The sequence below is a fragment of the Platalea leucorodia genome, assembly GCF_965183815.1.
Source record: "Platalea leucorodia genome assembly, chromosome: 7".
Lineage (NCBI taxonomy): Eukaryota > Metazoa > Chordata > Aves > Pelecaniformes > Threskiornithidae > Platalea > Platalea leucorodia.
Window position 1 is genome coordinate 25,146,196 of NC_138829.1, and position 18,528 is coordinate 25,164,723.

Sequence of the window (18,528 nt, forward strand, 5' to 3'; positions counted from 1 at the left end):
GTCAGAGATGTGCACAGCTCACACACCACCATGGTTGCTTTGCTGCTGACAAATAAATCTTTGGGTCCCCCTGCCTCCGTCACTGACCAAATACACAAAGCTTCAGCAAGAAGATGCTTAACTCTCCTAAATGTTAAATGTTTTGTTCCATTATCTGTTGGCAGAAAATTCCTCCCTGATTATCCCTGATCCTAGCCAGCATCACTGCAGACCCTACTTTATTTTCCACACATAGGTTTTCTTTTCTGTTTCTTTTCTTCTTATTTTTAGCTCCAGCTGCTTGTCCACATCTCAAAACAACCACATGATCTGTCACCAGAACTGTCATTTTCTGTCAAGGGCGAAGCCTGTGCACAGAGGAAGAAAGGAGCTATGCCACAGGACCTGAGAAAAGCCCCTTGGCTGCAATCGCTGAGGCTGCTGCAGGATGCAGCAAAACACAATTATAAAATGAGATGAGATGAGGCTAGCGGCCACCCTGAGCAGTCAGCTGCCTGGCCTTGGCTTAAGGCAGGAACAACTACACCTATGGCAATCCTCACACATTTGCCTAGCCTGCTCCTAAAACGCTCCAGTGATGTGACTCGCAGCCTCCCCAGACCATCCGCGCCAGCGTTTCACTGGCCTTGCCGTTAGATCCAGCTTTTCTCATGTTTAACCCCAATCTCCTTAGCTGAATTTAAACCCATTACTTCTTGTCCTGTTTGCAGGAGTCTTTAACAGATTTGAAAATCACTACTACAACTCTTCTCATCCTGTGCTTTTCTAGACTTTTTCTGCCCTAACTTGCTCAGACTTACCTCATGGGTTGCATCTGCTTGACCACTAGTCCTTGTAGCTTCCTACAGGACTCGTCCCAGCTTCATCAAACCTTTCTCAAGATGCAGTGCCCCAGACTGGACACAGCACTCCAGGTAGGATTTTGTTTCAGGAGGGCTGCTCCCTTGTCTCACAGGCTATTCTGATGCCGATACACCCTCACGCACATTCTCTGGAGCTCTGTGCCGATGGTACCTGCCTACACAGTGCTTGGCTCTTGCTGCTGATACAATCTTTCAAATTCACCTCTAAACTAAGGGCAAGCAGCAGCTCATTTCCTAATGCCACAGCAAATCTGCTCAGCTCCCCGTTATCTGCTGCAGGATTATCCAGTTTCAGCATTAATTGTGTCATGTAGGCAAAGACGACAGAGCTGGCTCCGTACACGCAATTCAACTCAATGACGGAGTTCATTACCCCACACAAGGCGTCATGCGGCTGCAGTTACACCTCTGGCATAACCTTCACAAGCCAGTTTAGGATAAACTCTGCTTGTTAGCTCACATTCAACACTGGCCTTGCAGTATTGGAGCCAGCTCTGTGTGGATTCGCCTTGGTGCCTCTGAATTTTTTTCTGGAGCTACCAGCTCCAGAACTCACCAGATCAAGCATAGATCTGCTAGACAGTCACTATATTATTTCTGATATGCAGAAAATTAACTCAGATAGGAAGCAATCAAATTACTGGGCAGGGGGTTCCTTTACCCAAGGTATCTGGCCTACTCACTGCTATGGATAATGGCAAGCCAGTGCAGCAAATTCTGCCACATCCATCAAAATGAAACGCCAACCCAAAGGAATTTCCAGAAAAGAATTTCACAGGACAATATTATAACACTACTTAAATTAATTTCATCCCCTCTACTACAAATGCGTGCAGGTAAAAACAAACCATAGGATACAACCTGTTTCTACCTACAGACACTAGTCCATTGGCTGAAATCACATCACTATATGCTCATCTCTAAAAACAGCACAGTTGGCAGGGGCTGCTACTATTCTTAAGGTGGTGTGTGCGTGTCAGGAGTGCGGGGAGGCGTGAGAAGGATCCCAGCATGTGTGGATAGGAAAGGGTGGAGAATATAAGTGGCAATTTCCTAGATTTGCAGTGATTGAGTTGACAGGATCTGCAGTTAAGCAACCTTGACTCCAAGTTAATAGGGTTTCTGATTGGGAGGTAATTTCCAGGGGTTTTTAGGAGTTTGTATCAGTGCTGATAGTCATTTACATGAATAGTGATAATGCATTATCCTTCTCATGTCTTCCCACTAAGCCTTTATGTCTCTTCTACCTTAACCTATCCTCCTTGATGGTTCCCTGCACAGCTGCATTCAACACTTTTTTAAGAAAAGGCTGATCTACAAATGTTTCCCCTGCCAGAACTGGTGAACACTTAGCCATTAAAATATTACACAAAATTTAAGCAGACCATGACAAGTGAAACTGGGAAATTAAGTTCTGCCACTATAAAACACATTGCAGAAGGAGTCCTGGCTTTTTCTAGCTCAGGTATCGATGCAGAATTTGCTACAGAGCTGCCAGGGGTTGCCCAGCATCGCTGCGATATCAGTGGTGCAAGTGGTTACAACAAAGAGAGGGACCCGAGGAGAAGGAAGGGCACACGATAGGGAAGGGCACACAGGACCTACCTCGCTGGCTGAGACTGGCGACCGGTCAATGCCCCTGTTGACAGACTCCCAGGACCTGGCGGTGAGCATGCAGGCGAAGAGAGGGTACAAATCCCCTGCCCCAAGCCGCTGGCTGTACTTCTGCACCCTCTTCATATCGGCCTTGATGAGGGCCTGCCAAAGGCGGCAGTAGTCCATGCGGAATGGCTCGCTCAGCACCTGGGGAGGGAGACATAGCCCCCAGAAGTCCACGGAGGACAGGGAACTGGGGGGGAAAGCCTTGTGCTCCCTAGCTTCCCCCATTTCAGAGCCAGGAAATGTCCTTGGAGGGTTATGGAAGTAATAGGAAAAATGTATTCATATGGGCTTAGGGGGGCAAGGCTGCAGCTGGGTGTGCTCTTTCAGCCTGATGCCCTCAGGCAGCCTCACAAGGCCCTGGAAGCCCCCCCATAGCTACGTACCTGGTAGAGGCCATGGTCCAGGAGGATAATGTGGGCCTTGCCAGAGGCTGGGCATTTCTTCACTAGCACGTTGCCTGGGTGCGGGTCACAGTGCACAAAGCCGTTCACAAAGATCATTTCGCTGTAGAGCTTCCCCAGGTTGCGAGAGATCTGTGAGGAGACAGGAGATGGTCACACACTGCCACCCGCAGCAGGGTGCCTGCCGGGGAGGGGAGGCAGCCCCACGTGCCCACGCTGCGGGGAGCGAGGGTCTGGTACGTGCTGATGTGCCCATGCAGAGCTCTTGCAGCTCCTCACACTGACAAACGCACAGGGTGGCTGCTGGCATCTGCTGCGGGGTGACCCAGAGCATTCAGGGAAGGATCCATGCAGGGGGCACCATGAAGGTGTTTGTGGGGTCAGGGGTTATTTAAGGACACTTGCCTGGCATAAAAAAGAGAAAATGCCTGTGGGTAGGAATGGGTTTTCTGGTAATGAGGAGGGAAGTGAGACAGCGGATAGGGGCACACAGGCATTCACAGGGAAGACATGGAAAGAGCTGCTGGGGTGGGTGAGAGACAGCTTGGAGGAAGACTCAGCTGTTTCCATCCATGGATAGCAGCAGAACCCAGTGGAGAAGGGGTAGGAAGAGACTCAGCCTGTCCATCTGCTTACCAGAATCAACATGGGTTCCCTTTCCCCTCCCTCCATCACACTGTCCCCCACTTCCCCCTTCCTTTCCTCAGACCCATGCTAATCTGATTTGCAATGTCTGTGAAGATGAAGCTGCACAGAAAGGCTGTTTAAATCATCCTGTCACTGCTGTGTCCCTCCATGCCGTTGCTCCTTATCACCAAGAGATGTTATTAAAGTTAAAAACCTCCTAGGAGCAAGTAAACATCCCCAGGGCTCGGGATCAATCCCTTGCCATGCACTAACACAGCAGCCTCACCCTGACATCCCACCGCCGGCCCTCCCTGCCGTCAGAGAGCGGCACGGTGCTCCGCAGCGGAGTGCTGAACAAGCAATTAAAAGACAATCGTTATAAATGATTTCAAGCATGTCCCCAGCCACAGAGTGCAAGCAGCAAACAGGCAGCTGTCCCCATAAGCAGAGGTGGTAGAAGAGGTAACGGGGATACTAACGACAGCTTGTCCTGCAGAAAACCAGACAGCCAGGGAAGGGCTTGCTTTACCCACCTCTGAAATGCAGCCACCTCTGAGAAGAGTGTTCGTTATGAATAGTGCCCAAGTAACTACAAATGAGGAGAGAGAATGGGAGCCCTTCCTGCAGCACACCAACAGGTGGGACAACCCTCCATTTCTCAGGTGGGACCTGGAGCCACTGCTGAATCATGGAGAATGCTGCCCCCATGCCGAATCACCCACACAAGTGGCGTAGCACAGCCCTGCGGTCTTCTGTAGTGCAGCTACCCTAATGCCACAGAGGTGTTATTGTAAGCACTGACCGAGAGGAACGATGTTTCCCTTCTGAATCACCAGCAGAGCTCACTGGAGCAATGAAGTGACCCTTATAGGTCTCCTAGATCACCAAATTCTAAAATTGGATAGGACCAAAGTACCAGGTGCTGTGACCTCCTAGAAAAGCTGAGTAGCACTTGCTGACAGTCCAAGGATGTGCCAGATAGATAGTCTCTTTTAAGTTTTAGGCTGGTCACTCATTCACACAACCTCCCAGGGACCTGCACACCAGGAGGATTGGACTTGGACATCATGACTGATCATAGCATCAACCATGACACCTGTGCACACACTGAGTGAATGGCATTTCGCCCTCTCTGCCTCTGCTGTTTGCCCTCCAGGGACCCGGAAAAGCACAGAATTATTGAAGATGAGGACTTGGGGACAATCTGGGGCACAACGTGATGCCTCATACCCATTAAACACAAGTCCAGACAGGGGCTAGCAGTTCTGCAAACCTGTTGGGTTGGTCATGGCTAAAGCCTGGAAAGCTATTAATTTGGGGCACTGGAGTATGGGCTGCTTCAAACAGAGCAGATTCTCCTTCCATGCTGCGGTAATGGCATAGGTTGGGAAAGTCAAGCAGTGGAACAAGTTGCCCAGAGAGGTTGTGCAATCTCCATTCTTGGAGGTTTTAAAGACCTGACTGGATAACACCTAACACCTTGTGTAAGCTGGTCTGACCTCATAGCTGACCCTGCCTTAGCAGGAGGTTTGATAGGAGACCTCAGGAGGTCCAATCTCAAATATCCCAGGATCCTACAAAAACACCTCTCACCCTTGTAACAGCATCTTATGGTATGGCTGTAGGCTCCAGGTGCAGGGAAGGTCTCCCCTCCTGAGTCACTGTCAGCAGACAGGTTACTAAACAGATCTGTGGTCATAGCCTTTTGCAGCCCATGATGCAACACAAGAGAAGATCGGGATTCATCTTTCCATCTTACCATGAAAACAGGGGGGTCACAGCCCTGTTCTGACCCACAGGCTGGGTCATGGGTACAAGACAATCTTCACTGCAAGATCCCCATCCTTTCTCCCTTCCCTGCTGTACTTCTATTTACCTCTTCCCCAGCATGCAACCTTGAGTATCTGCAGTAGTTAATTCATTGAAACTAGACTTTATGGCTTCTTTAAGAAAGAGGAACACATTCTGTATAATTTAGTTAGCATACAGAAGATATGTTACAGGATTTATGATATAAGCATATAAACAGTCTTTACTTTTGGAAAAAAAACAATTACCCAGTGTAAGAGATGGAGCTGTGCTGCACACTAAAGTATTTTTGCATATTTTTGTCTGTTGACATATTGCTAAAATAGGATAAAAATTAAATTAAGATAGAAAGCACCAATACTGTCAAATTCTAAACAAAAAGGAAGGTTATATTTCTAGGGCTTAGAGTGTAATATGTGAATAGCGACCTGTCATTATAATTCAGACAAAAGGAGCTCATGTTTCTAGAGAAAAAGTTTAGGAAAAAAACATAAAACCTTTATATACATTAACTCTCCAGTACTGTGCCCCATCACTACAGGCCTTTATTCCACCTTTCTTGAGAAGGCCACTGGATAAATAACATATACAGAATTCACTTTGGAAGAATGCAGTTAGGTAAAATGAGAAAACAAATATGTGAAAACCTCTACTCAGGAGAAGGGAGGAATTCAGCATGCATTTAGGCTGTGTAAGACCTCGGGGTGAAGGTGCATTGCAAATTAGACAAAAGGTTGCAGTGATTTACAGAAGCAAGGACCAAAGTAAACACACAGGCATTTTGTTATGACACGGAGAGGTCATCATTCCTTTCCCTGTTTATCATCCAATACGATGAGGTCCTTATCATTACCAGGGTCCCCCAGCATTGTTCTGCTGCACATCATAAAAAAATAATAATCACCCTTGGAATCCTGCATTCACTTCCAGGCACCTCGTTAACAGACAGATGCGGACTACACAGAGTGAGTTCAGAGAAAGCAAATAAATGAGCAGGATGCAGGAGGAATTTACTTGGGAAAAAGATTAAAAGAGCTGAAGATTCCAAAGTTGGCTAAGGAATGTTAGAGGAGGGGCAGTCCACTGATGTTAGAAGGTTCGAATAGCAAGGAAGAAGCACTTGTAGCACTGGATGTGCTACAAGCAACACAACTAGGCACAAGGGGGTGTAATCAAGAATGGCATAATTTAAGCATAACACATAAGAAAAAAAACTATGCTAGTCAGCAAGCAGAGGTGAGCTTGATATGTCAGGATGACACCAGACTCTGGCTCTGGCCAGAGGCGTGTCCTTGCCTATTGCCAGAAGGTGGGTTATTGCCTAAAAGAAGTTCAATTTGTTTGTGCTGCAACAGAACATGATGACATGGTGACTACAGTCACCAAGTGAGCCTGTGGCCTCACCAGTGAATGCAAATAGCAACCTGCCATTGCCACATTACATGACATGACCATGACACTGTGTCAGGCAAACTACACGTTTTCAGCCCAATGTTTTAATTTTGAAAAAAACGTAGCTGAGGAATAAGCAGATTGCAGACGACGAAATGGAGAGTCAGCAGCCTGGGCAAAAACAATGGAGTGACAGATACACGCATAACAGCCAGACTTGGAGTAACTCTTCACCAAACTAAGCACATGAAGTTCATTTTATGTACTCAGTATGGCAAGGGTTCTACATGTCACAAACTATCCTACGTGAGTTACAAGCCAATACAGAAGAAAATAAGAATGCAGTGCAGACATTAAGGATTGTTATTGTACAGCGTCACATGGTCTCTCTATAAACTGGTCAAGTTCACTAGAAATAAGTAAGACAGAAAGCATGACTTCAGATGCTGTTCCAAAAATTCGCTCTTTAGATGGTCAGAACCTTTCCCCTAAACACCAGCCTAATTTTAATGATGTCCAGTTTAAATCATTTACTTAGCTAACATAACCCTAGAGTTTAACTAGTTCCTTCCCTCTCCAGTATTTACTACTCCAATGTGTTCACCAGTAGGATAATTATCAGCATAAATACAGCATAAATATTGCCCCATTTCTGCAGGATGCTCCTTTATCTGATGTGTCCTAGGTGCCAACCTGCCTTTTACACAGTCACACTGCACTGGAAACACACACTTACCCTGTGATTGCCTAAGATCCCAAAGTTCATTCTAATATGTCGCTTCCCTCTGATAAACTCCCAGCGTATTTAAGAAACTCTTCTTATTAGTTTTTAAGCACATGGCTTTTCACTTGGTATTGCTCATTTTCATCCCTTTCTATCACTTCAGTTCTCAAGGCCACCAAGTGCTATTGCTACTCTGGTCCTCCTCTACAATGACAGAACCTCCCAACTTGGTGTCGTCAACAACCTCCTTCACACAGTTCTGTTTGTGTCAAGGTCATCACTGAATTTATTAAATAAGACCAGTTTGAAGAGCAAACCTCACAAAACGCTACTATGGTAATTTCTCTCCACCATTGCCTTTATCAGTTTCTTACCTACTTTGCAATTTCCCTACTAATCCCCACCTTTTCTAGTTAACCGACTCATATCCAGTGTACCAAGTATTTTACCAAGTACACCTACTGCATCTCTGTCACCTAATTCAGAGGATCCCAAGCTGTAGCAGCAGTGACATACTTCTTCTCGTATATGTACACAGCTGCAAACTGTTGCTGCCATCAGTTTTGAAAGCCTAGACAACCTGTTACCCCTGCATGATCCACTAGGAGCTACTTTTGATGAACCCATACTATGTTCCCTTGCACGCAGCCCCATAGCAGCAAACTCCTGGGCCCACACCAGCCTCTGTATGCAGCTCTCCTCTTAACAAATCAGCACACCCAGCTGACAAGCAACCTGACAACAACGAAGCACTGGAAAGTCCATCACAAATGAGTATCTTTACAAACACCGATATGCAATAGTTAGCAAGAAGCTTCTCAGAAAGGAAAAAATGTGTGCAAATTTGATCCTATGAATACTCCTACAGTAAAAAGATGGCATATATATCATGTTCACGGGTAGCTGCAATGTAACAAACCAGCCTGGGTTATGCAGGGAAAGCCACTGATACTTTCTTGGCCTTGTAAGCAAGCTGGAGTGGTCCTGGCTCCACACCTCCAACTGACATGAAGAAGAAAGGCAAAGAAAAAAATCCTGTGACATGGTCCTGTAGGGCTGATCTCACCGCCTGCCCCTGATAAGTCCCAGATGAAACTGCCTGATAGGGCACCATCCGTTCCTGTCCCACCTCCATCTGTGACTGTCTCTTTAGATCAGGAGCAGATACTAGTCTCTGGCCTTAATTTGGCTGTAATATTTGCCAATTATTTTAAGAGATGGCGACACTAACTTCTATTGATCTCATTAAAAGTAAAGGTCGTTGTGCAGCTCATTTGTCAGGGCTCAATATTACCTCCTCAGGCCAAAATAATAGCATTGATTTTGGAACCTTAATCGAAGGTTAATTGGATTGAAGAGCGTATTGGGTTTTTGCTTTCTTTCGTTGTTGTTATTACAGCCATCATCTAAGGGTTTGCTTAATCCTGCTAGGGCAATCCTGCCCAATGAAACTGGTGTCAAATTAGCAAAGGGTGCGGATGGAGAATAGCCACAATTTGGAGCCTGCTCTGTGCCTCTGCTCTGAAACAGTTCTTGTCCATAGCAGATTAGGATGGTCACACACAAGAGATCCGATTTCACACCCTGCCCTCTGCGATCTGGTTGTGAGGATCAAAACACAGTGCTCTCTAATGCAGTACTATCGCTATGCACTGATCTAGCATCACAGCAAGGTGATATCTGGACACACACGATGTCATTAAGATACAGGAATAGTTTTTAGGACTCCTGGAGTGTAGGCCTAGCATGCCCCAACAGTTCTCTCTGTTGGGGACTGAGGAAATTATTTTCCTGCTCAATGCCCCATCTTCCATGGCATTTAAGTGGGGAGAAATATTCTGACTCATCCACCCAGGGAACTGAGGGACTAACTTGATAAGTTTTTACGGATTCTCAAAAGGACACAGGTAGAGAAGACCAGTTGTTGTTTATTTAATTGTTTCGTGCATCTCTGTCAGACCCAAAACAGCCATGGGGATCATCTTCCCTTGGCTTTAAATGTAGTCTTATTTCCTTGGATTTAACGTAAAGCATCTTGCTGAGACTTACGCAACTGATTGACACTGATGCTTGAGACTGACTTTCAGTAAGAAATGGGTTCATGTGTAATTTAACTCTTTTACTTGGTGTCTTTGCACAGTTCAGAAGCTGGAAATGCTGGAGGTCACTATCCTTGCTTACCAGTGCCTTGTGAATTTTCATTAAGCTTCAGACAAGAGGAAATGTAGGAGAATTTGCAAGGAAACCTCTCCCCAGACTGAATCAGCAGGTGCAAAGAGCAAGACTAGCCATTTTCCCCAGAAACAGTGTTCTTCTCCATGCTCCATTTCATCTAACACTTGAGTGTTATAAGCACAAATACTTGAGACATGAGAGGTTTCCACACTTGTGCTGACAAAGGGATCCCACCCTGGGAAATCCCACTTAAATTTTAGCAGCTACAAGGCAGCAGCTCCTGACTCTTGGCAGAAGGGTAAATCCCAAAATGAAAGCATATTTCAAGTCGCAAAGCTGTCAACCATGAGAAGGTAGCTGGGCTCTTTACTGAGCTAAGAGATACCGTTCCAGTGCAGAACCCATTTAGTAACAGAAGGAAGCAAAAAGCCACAGTAGGATGGGGTGACAGATGGCAATAATTGCGCACAGTAGCTCATCTTAAGTACCTTAGCTGTTTGCTTTCCCTTCTCAGCTGGACAAAACACTTTCCTGACTTCTGAATCATCCACGGCTCATGACCACGCTCTTAGTGAGCTGAAGTACATGGCATCATTTCCTTTCCCTGACTCAAGAACAAGTCAGGGCGATCATGAGGGACTCTCCACTCAGCTGCCTGAGCTGGCTGGTTAGCTGGAGGCAATACAGCACATGCCACGAGTGCATCTGTAAGCTCCACAGCTCCCACAGCCTGCTGATCCAGCAGCCTCTGCAGAAACCAACAGAGCATCCACAAGGAGGGACAGGGAGGACCCATGCAGCAGATCGTATATAATGTTAAGATTTGCATACAGACAAGATCTCTCTAAATGAATCAGGCAAAATCAGAATGGGTGCAAAAGGAGCATTTGTGCCATTTGGGACCTTCTTTAAAAGTCCATGCTCTAAGTAGCCTTGCTATCCTTCCTTCCTTCCTGCATACAGTATGCTACAAACATCGTGAGAGCCCCTCAGTCTATTTTTCCTCCCTTCCCTGCTCTACCCACCTCTTCCAAATGTATCTTCCCAACCAAGACTGTAAATGCTCTTGTGTCTTCAAACAGGAACAGCCCAGTTTCCACGTGGCCCCCTTCTTAACGCTGCCATGCCCTGGTCTTCCCTCAAAATTCATGCCAGCTCATTTCTTGATAACTGCCCTCTCCAGGCTTCCCTCCCACTGTCAATATCCTAGCTGCATGCTCATCCTCAGCTACACTTGCACATGAATAAGTAACTGTTCCACAGGCAGATATTTCAGTGTTTGCACTTGTCTTTAGAAATCAAAGCCTTCTCTGATTAAATGCCATTACAATCCAGCGCTTGGACGGATCCAGAGAGATTAATGTGCTTTTGGGCAGCTTTAATGATAATCCTGCTACAGACGGTATTAAGTAAATGTCAGTAACCTGGTTTGAAGGGAGCTTTCACCTCAGGGATCCTTTCCATTTAGAGGAGAGAGGCTCAGCTTGCTTTTCAAGGCTGCATTGTCACACAAGAGAAATCCTGCTTAGTGAAGACTCCTCTTCCTCCGCCCAGTAAAACAAAATGGAGTAAGATGATAGAGGGATAGACAGATAGATAGAGAGATAGATAGATAGATGGATAGATAGAGGTGGTTTATAGGGAGCTAATGCATCTCCTGAAAGCCAGAACTGCTGTATATTATAAGCCACGTCATAGTTTTGAAACCTGGGTTGCCACCCCCTCCTCATGTTCCTTTCAGTGTCTGCTGCCTTTTGCTCACTTCACCACCATGCCATGCAGTTCTCTACCCAGGGCACGAACAGCAGCAGCTGATAATGGACCTTGGTCATATTTGTCCCCATCTGCTGCACCTTGCCAGAGGAGAGGTCTGGGGCGTACACTGCTCCTACCTCATCTTAGTGGCCATAATAACAGACCTCGTTCCCCATCACATGATTCTGACAGGCTCGGTATTCCCTCCTTTCTACTGTTGCTTTATTGGCAATCAGTAAAAGTTAATCATTAATTTCGGGGGGTGGAGAGAGAAAAGGAAGAAAAAACAGCTCAGTGCAGACACTGAGAGAGTTTGCAGAAACTCAGTCTTACCACTGAGCTGAGTAACATCCTATACCTGACAGATTGCCAGAAACCTCTGAGGCTTATACTTTGCAGTAGTAGAAGTCTGTTGACGACTTTTTAAAAATTATATCTTAGCCCTCGTTTAGAGACCAGCTCAGAATTAGCAAAATATGTGGTTTCATTGCTGCATGGAACCTATTGTGCCAAGATGTCACAAAACGACCTTCCCAAAGGCATGGATAAACAAAAAAATGAGCTGAATTTTCACCCTAAATCTCTCCTATCGCAAGCAAAAGCCTCTGCAAGTCAGAAAAACTGAAATTAGCTGCTTCTCTGCTTCATTTTGGCACATACTGGCAGCAAAATATCCCACCGAAAGGCTGAAGTTATTGAATTTTCCACCCTGACTGGCTGGAGAAAGCTATGGAAGATTGCAAAGAATGTTTTTCCCTGGGCTTCTACAGACAACTTTGCTATCTCCAGCAGTTTTAGAAAATTCAAAGAAGCAACCAGATTCCCAGGGAGGTACACTATGCTAGCTACCTCAGTCTTAGAATGGATCTGCTGTCCAAGAACTGTGAGGAAGGCCAGCTCAAAATCTGAATGTACATATTGCTCAAGAGTCCTCCTGCTAATGCATCAAAACAAGCCTGACTGACTATTTCAAGACTTGAGGAATATTCACTGTTGTATCTGAACACTGTGGGCTACATTTGACCTCTGCCTTTAGAGCAGAAGAAAAGGATAGGATGAACTCACTCAAAGAAACGACGCTCTTGCTTTTGACCAGTTGACTTGTCCAGATGAATGGAGCTGACTACGTGTTCTGACATGGACAAGGCTTTTAAACCCTCTCTTGATAGCAAAGTCCATGAGCTACCATGTTCTCAAGAGTCACACTATGGTGCTCCTTGCAGACCAGATGCATCATTGAGGCACTTACCTTGGTAAATACAAAGAAAGATCATCAGTACAAAACAGACACACAGGAGGAATTGTGTCTACCTCTGATCACCTGACAATGACCTCTGTGATGCCCTGATGAGAGGGAGAAGGAAAACCAGTGACCCAAATGCTCCAAATTCTTCCTGATGGAGATGTGAAAGGAGAGAGACTGCACTATCTACGGGTAAGGTTGTATTCATTTAAGAAGTCCCTTGAATGAAAATGGACCAGACATCTTGCAGGGAAGAGAGCGTCGTTCACTATTACCCATTGACCTTGGCTTGTTCATCACAATTACAATGGAAAGACAGTCTCAAAATCTGCTTTAACCTTAGACCCTCCTTTCCTGTATTTCAGTGGAGAAACACATGAAAAGATGTCTGCCTTTCTGCCTGCAGAGATTACTAGAAAATATCTCATTGACTTCTGCAGGGTGCAAGAGCAGAGGAAGAGGCAAAGAAAAACAGGCAGAGAAGCAGGCAGGTTACTGAGTCCTCCACCTGTAATTTGGCTGAGCTGTTTAGGCAGAGAAAGAGCTGCACGCTGACTCAGGGAGGCAGCTGAGAAGACACACTTAATGGTCTCTCCTTGTGGGGCATACCAAACTCACATTTCCCCTCCCTTGAGAGGTCTTTGGCATGTCTCTAACTGATGCCACATGAACTTTGCCATGGATAGACAGGGAGCAGAGAGGAGGAAGAGCAGAGAGAGAGGAAGCATTCAGATTTCGGAGGTAAGTGGATGGACAGATTAAGTACAATTGATTTTATGCCGTAGCTCTTCGATAGGCAGTCAACCAAGTGCAGCTTTGAGGCTCATCTGTAGGGCACCAGGGGAAAGCAAGCAGCAGTGCCTCAATCAGCACTCACTGAGTGGGAGGGGTGGCTTGACACACTGTCCAATGGCTCAAAACCCTTTCCCCCAGCATCTTCTCAGCCCTTCTGGGAAGTAATACCTTTTTTCCCCTCAAGAATCTCTCAGCCACAGGGAATCCAAAGGGCTCTCCCGACTTCATGCCACACATACCAACTATTTCACTCACTGGGGAAATGTAGCCTCTCTGTAGGGATGAAATCTGGCAGCTGTTTAATGGAGGACTGCAAAACTACACAGTAATGTAGGACCAGGAAGCAAAGAAGAAAACCGTTGCAGCCAGAAGAAAAAGGGAGATTTTGGAAAGCAAAAGAAAACAACCCATGTCAGAATATTATGCAAAGCACCATGGCTGAGGCTCCAGCACTCTAATAACTGTGATCATATAAGACCTATGATTTATACCTCCTGCACAAGGTGATAGCTGTTGGGATATAAAAGCTACATCCCATGCATTTGTCCAGGAGAAAGTTAATGCAGAAGAAAGAGAGGGAAAGAAGGGAGACAAAAAAAAATCAGAAGCTGAAGTTGTTCCTTTAGGATAACAGGAACTGCCATCTTGGAACAAACCATGGATGTATGCAATACAAGAGCATGGTCATCTTTCATTGTCTGTCTCCTTGAAGATCCCTCTAGCTGTGCAGCCCTCAGGAGAGTGCTCCCCAAAAGGGGTTATGTACTTTTCCCAGAAGCACAAGAACTGAGATCTCTCAGATTGATTGTTCTATTCACATCTGTATGTGCTCCCTTTTCTGCCCCCTCCTGTCCTGTCAGCCTCTGTTTTGCATCAACATCAGTTGATGTCAACATGAGTTTTGCATTGCCCACCATGCCCAATTCAGAGATGGCTGAGAAACTACCTCATTGACATTGATGCCATTCCTCTCCATGTAGGCCCTGTCGTTCACCTGTCCCCCTTCCACAAACTCCATGAGAAGGACGCGCCTTGTTGAGAGCTCCCAGTAGATCCTGGGGACCTGAAACAGGAACAGCTGGGTTAGGTCAAACAACAGGCTGGGAAAGCAAGGAGAATATATCACACACAACCCAGAAAAGGAGTAAAAATGGAAGAGGCTGAAGTGAGGACTTGTTTTTTTCCTGAGTACAAGGGAGGTAAATCCATCTACCAGCCTGTTCCCCAGGACAGCAGCAATGTGTGCACGGACAACACACCAATTCAACAGCAGCAGGATCTGTCCTCGTGCAGCATTTCTGGCCATGCTCTACAAGATTTTGACCACCTCCCACTCCCACTGATGTCTGAGAGCTTTCTTATCTGCTCTGCAGCTCCTCTAGCTGGGCTGTTTAACTAGTACCTATTGCAAGTTTCTGAATCATCCACTCAGCTCCTTTAGACAGGAACTGCATCTCGTTTGCTACGCACAGGGCCCACTCATGCAGCTCTAAAAATGATAAGCCATCGTCATAAATTGTATCTCTGCAGTGCCCCTTGGAACACAAACGCCTTTGAGCTGACAAACCCTGCATACTTAGGCCATCTGCAATTGAACTAGAAGAAAAATCAAGTGTCACAAATAAGGGGCCTGTCACATAAACCCTGGGAGACCCTTAACTATCTTACGGCCAACATGACACAGTAACAAGTGTAAAATGTCAAAGCACTTTTCATTCAGTCTGCAGTAAATCAAGCTGAGTGAGGTACCAGTAAGAGGCCTGGTCTCACCCAGGGAGGGAGTGACGCAAGCGTTGCTCAGGCTGGCTCCCCCTTTTCCAGTCTCTCTCTCCAGCCAAATTCTTTCCATGCTGAAGTCCCTACTGTCAACAGTCCTTTTGCTGAAGTTCCCTTTGGATATTCCTCACGTCACTGTGCTGACCAATCTCCCAAGCTGTCCAGATTTGCCTTTGCACATGGGTGAAGCCACACAGGTACATTTTACCAAAGATATAAGGGAACTCCACCCATTCCCATTACTGTGCCCCAGTAGAGATACACATTTTGGATCCTGTAAAGAGAGAGCCAGCTGTGCAACCCCCTCTCCTCACCTGCCTGACTCAGCTATGGACTTAGGACTCGCACACTGCTTTAGATCAAAGACTCCTTTGCTGAGCAATTCCAATGTCCCTCAATCCCACCATTCAACACTCCTGGTGTACTTTGCATGTTAACCTTGACTTTGATGCCAGGGATCCACTATGAGCAAGAAGGGATTCAGTTACTCGCAGCCTTATCAGCTTATCTGGATGTCCATCCTTTGCAGTTAGACTGGTGAGAAAGTGAACCAACTCCAAAACTAACAGTTTCCCAGCCCATCTAGCTCACTGATCCCTGCTGCCTTAGATAATTTCAGATGACATTCATTCTTGTCTCAAGATTTACAGGGGCAAATCAGTGGGCTTGTAAAGCACTATCCATGCTCTCGGAGATGCCTCTCTCACTCACAGCCAAGTTCTTCAGTGATTTTTTTAATTACTCACAGATGTTTGGCTGTAATGCTAGCGCATGGAAACAATTTATCTCTGGCTTTAAAAGCTCAAACAGGTTCAGAGCACAAAATCTACTTCTCAGCTTTCTAGCGTGTTTAGGAAAATTAATGACACAGGAGCCCAATTCTTCCGTTGCCTTTGGGTGATGAACACGTCTCTGAATTGGCAGGTCAGACGGGAGGATCCATTATTTAGCCATCTCAAGCCATTTGTTATTGTTACACATATTGATATCATGATAGCTCCTTAACCCAGCAAGGAGGTGATTGGCCGTCTCCATGGGGATTTACTTCACAGTATCCTAGTTACAGCCGCAACGGATACAGCTCTCCAAGGTGCATCACTTCTGATAAGCGTCCACTCAGCAAAATCATTGGCCTTTAGCCTTCTGTAGCCCTGGTGGCTTTTAACTATCCGTGTCTATAGGAAGGCCACTGCTGCCACTGGGACTGTCCCAAACCTGGAGTCAGGTGACAAGGAATTATAGCCCTTGCGTGGAGGAAGCAAAGAGAAAATGGATGCATCATCCTGTGAAGTCTAACAAAAACTCACCTAATTTCAGACAGCTGTCACTTCCATCTTGGGACTTTGGCATAAACAGGAGGTGAAAACCTCATTTTGATGTGCGTATGCAGGGAGTTCAAAGGAGGGTGCGTTTTTTGCTGCCTTTGTGTATGTGCAAATGCAGTTACGCCAGTGACCGTGCCCACAGCACTCTGTGTGCTTGACCATACTTGTGTATTTCCAGAACGCACACAGTGGAGGCTTGTGCCTCTTGTATGTCAGCAAAAGGTTTGTACACATTCACTTTGAAGATGTGAGCTTATGTCTGCAAAGAAGAGGATGTGTACATTTCTCATTGTACTTGAGACATTTGTCAATGACCTCAGTCAGTGTGTAGCAGGGAAGGTGGAGTAAGAGTGTCAGTGAGGAAGAGCACAATATGGATGCAGCTGAGTTTGTGTATGAAGGTAACATGAAGGCATTAGCCATGGTTGTGTATGCAGGACATATGTTCAACTCCAGAGTCAGAATGAGCTTTTTTACGGGAGGAAAGATTTGTACAAATATGTTTCCTCCTGAGATACATGGTGTACCAAATCCTACTTGACAACATCAGCTTCAGTCTAGCTTTCCTGTTTTATGTCCATTTCCTGCCCCTAGTTGAGATAAAGCCCAGGAAAAGGTACCATCAGATGGCTCAGCAAAGAATGGCAAATTCATGGGTCTCTGGACAAGTTCAGAAACAGTGTTTGGGGAAATGAATAGCAGGCTCCAGAGACTGCTGGCCCCAAGCCACCACTCCTCATCCAATACATGGTGCCTACAGTAGGAAAGAAACAAGGAGGAAGCATGTCTCAGAGCAGTTTCTGGTCCATATCAGCAGAGCAGTCTAAGATGAAAAACACAGGGGCTGAACTCCATTCTCCCTCTGTATGGTTCCTCCAGGTGGTGAATGAGGTGCACAAGACACATAAAGTGAGACTATTAATGCACATACATACACGGAAATATGTGTTCCCTCACCTTCAGGAAGTCAAAGTCCTTGAGCATATGAGCAACCTTCTCAGCATTTCTGCCTTCATTGAGGAAATCCAGCTCCAAGGGCAGATTCTTCTTAGCTTCTTCCACCAGCCACATGAACTCAAAATCTGGAAAGATCTGCTTCACAATCAAGAGAAGAACCTGAGAACAAGGAAACAAACAATCAATCAGCTGCATCCTGCCTCCAAAGCCACGCTGCTACCCACAGTGCTGTTTAGATGGGATTGTTCCATGTAACTTACTTACAAACGAAAAAAACCCAACCTGCACTCCAAGTGCTTGTAGGGTTCCTGCAGTATCATAACACAACACATGGTGTTCATGCCTTGGTCGTGCAACACAGATTTTGGTTTGCCCTTCCACACAGGCATATCTAGGAGTTAAATGATGGCACAGACACCAAAGGGAGCCCAGCTGCCTGCTGGCTAGAAATAAGAGAACAAAGCCCTGGAGAAGAGACCACATGGCCAGACCTCGCCAAAGGCATGGCCCAGGAGTGACTCTCTTCCAAGTCCTATAATTCTACAAGTCACTGTTTGGTTTCATTCGAACAGCCCTCAGATAATAAAGAAGAGGAGGATCTAAAGTAAGACTTGTCACTTCTATGTTACTTCTTCCACTGCTGAGCAACAGTTTTGCTAGCACAGAAAAATCCACTGAGCAGTTCAGAGGATTTTGTGGAGTTTGGATACAGGCTACAAGTCTTTAAAGGACACTTCTGGTGGGGGTCTGAGGGCAAGTTGCTCCTCAGCGTCAGCCGCAGCCCTCCTCAGCAATGCTGAGGTGGTGTTTTCTAAGTATCACATATCTACCACCTGGCATCCTCTTCTTCTTAAAGGGATTAGGTATTCAGCTGCATAGGGCCTTGAAAAGCCCAGTGAAAAGTTCCTGGAAACGTTTGCTTAAAGCAATATTTAAGGGGTGAGTGATGGGCAGTCCTTCCTGAAGAAAATCAAGATTATGCAATTGGAGGGCATCATCAAAGCTGCACAGCAGCCAAGCATGC

General features: G+C 45.9%; 1 protein-coding gene across 2 annotated transcripts in view; it reads right to left on the bottom strand.

The window, feature by feature from the left end:
* Nucleotides 1–18,528, bottom strand: part of ADCK1 (aarF domain containing kinase 1) — a 116,845-nt gene that overhangs the window by 38,709 nt on the left and 59,608 nt on the right. Inside the window, exons 6-9 of one of the 2 annotated variants that reach the window (XM_082316611.1) lie at nucleotides 17,505–17,663; nucleotides 14,393–14,509; nucleotides 2,909–3,058; nucleotides 2,469–2,666 (exon numbers count right to left, since the gene is read on the bottom strand). In XM_082316611.1, the coding sequence (XP_082172737.1) occupies nucleotides 2,469–2,666; nucleotides 2,909–3,058; nucleotides 14,393–14,509; nucleotides 17,505–17,663 (624 nt within the window). The remainder of the gene's footprint in view (nucleotides 1–2,468; nucleotides 2,667–2,908; nucleotides 3,059–14,392; nucleotides 14,510–17,504; nucleotides 17,664–18,528) is intronic. The other variant, XM_082316612.1, reaches the window with a different exon arrangement.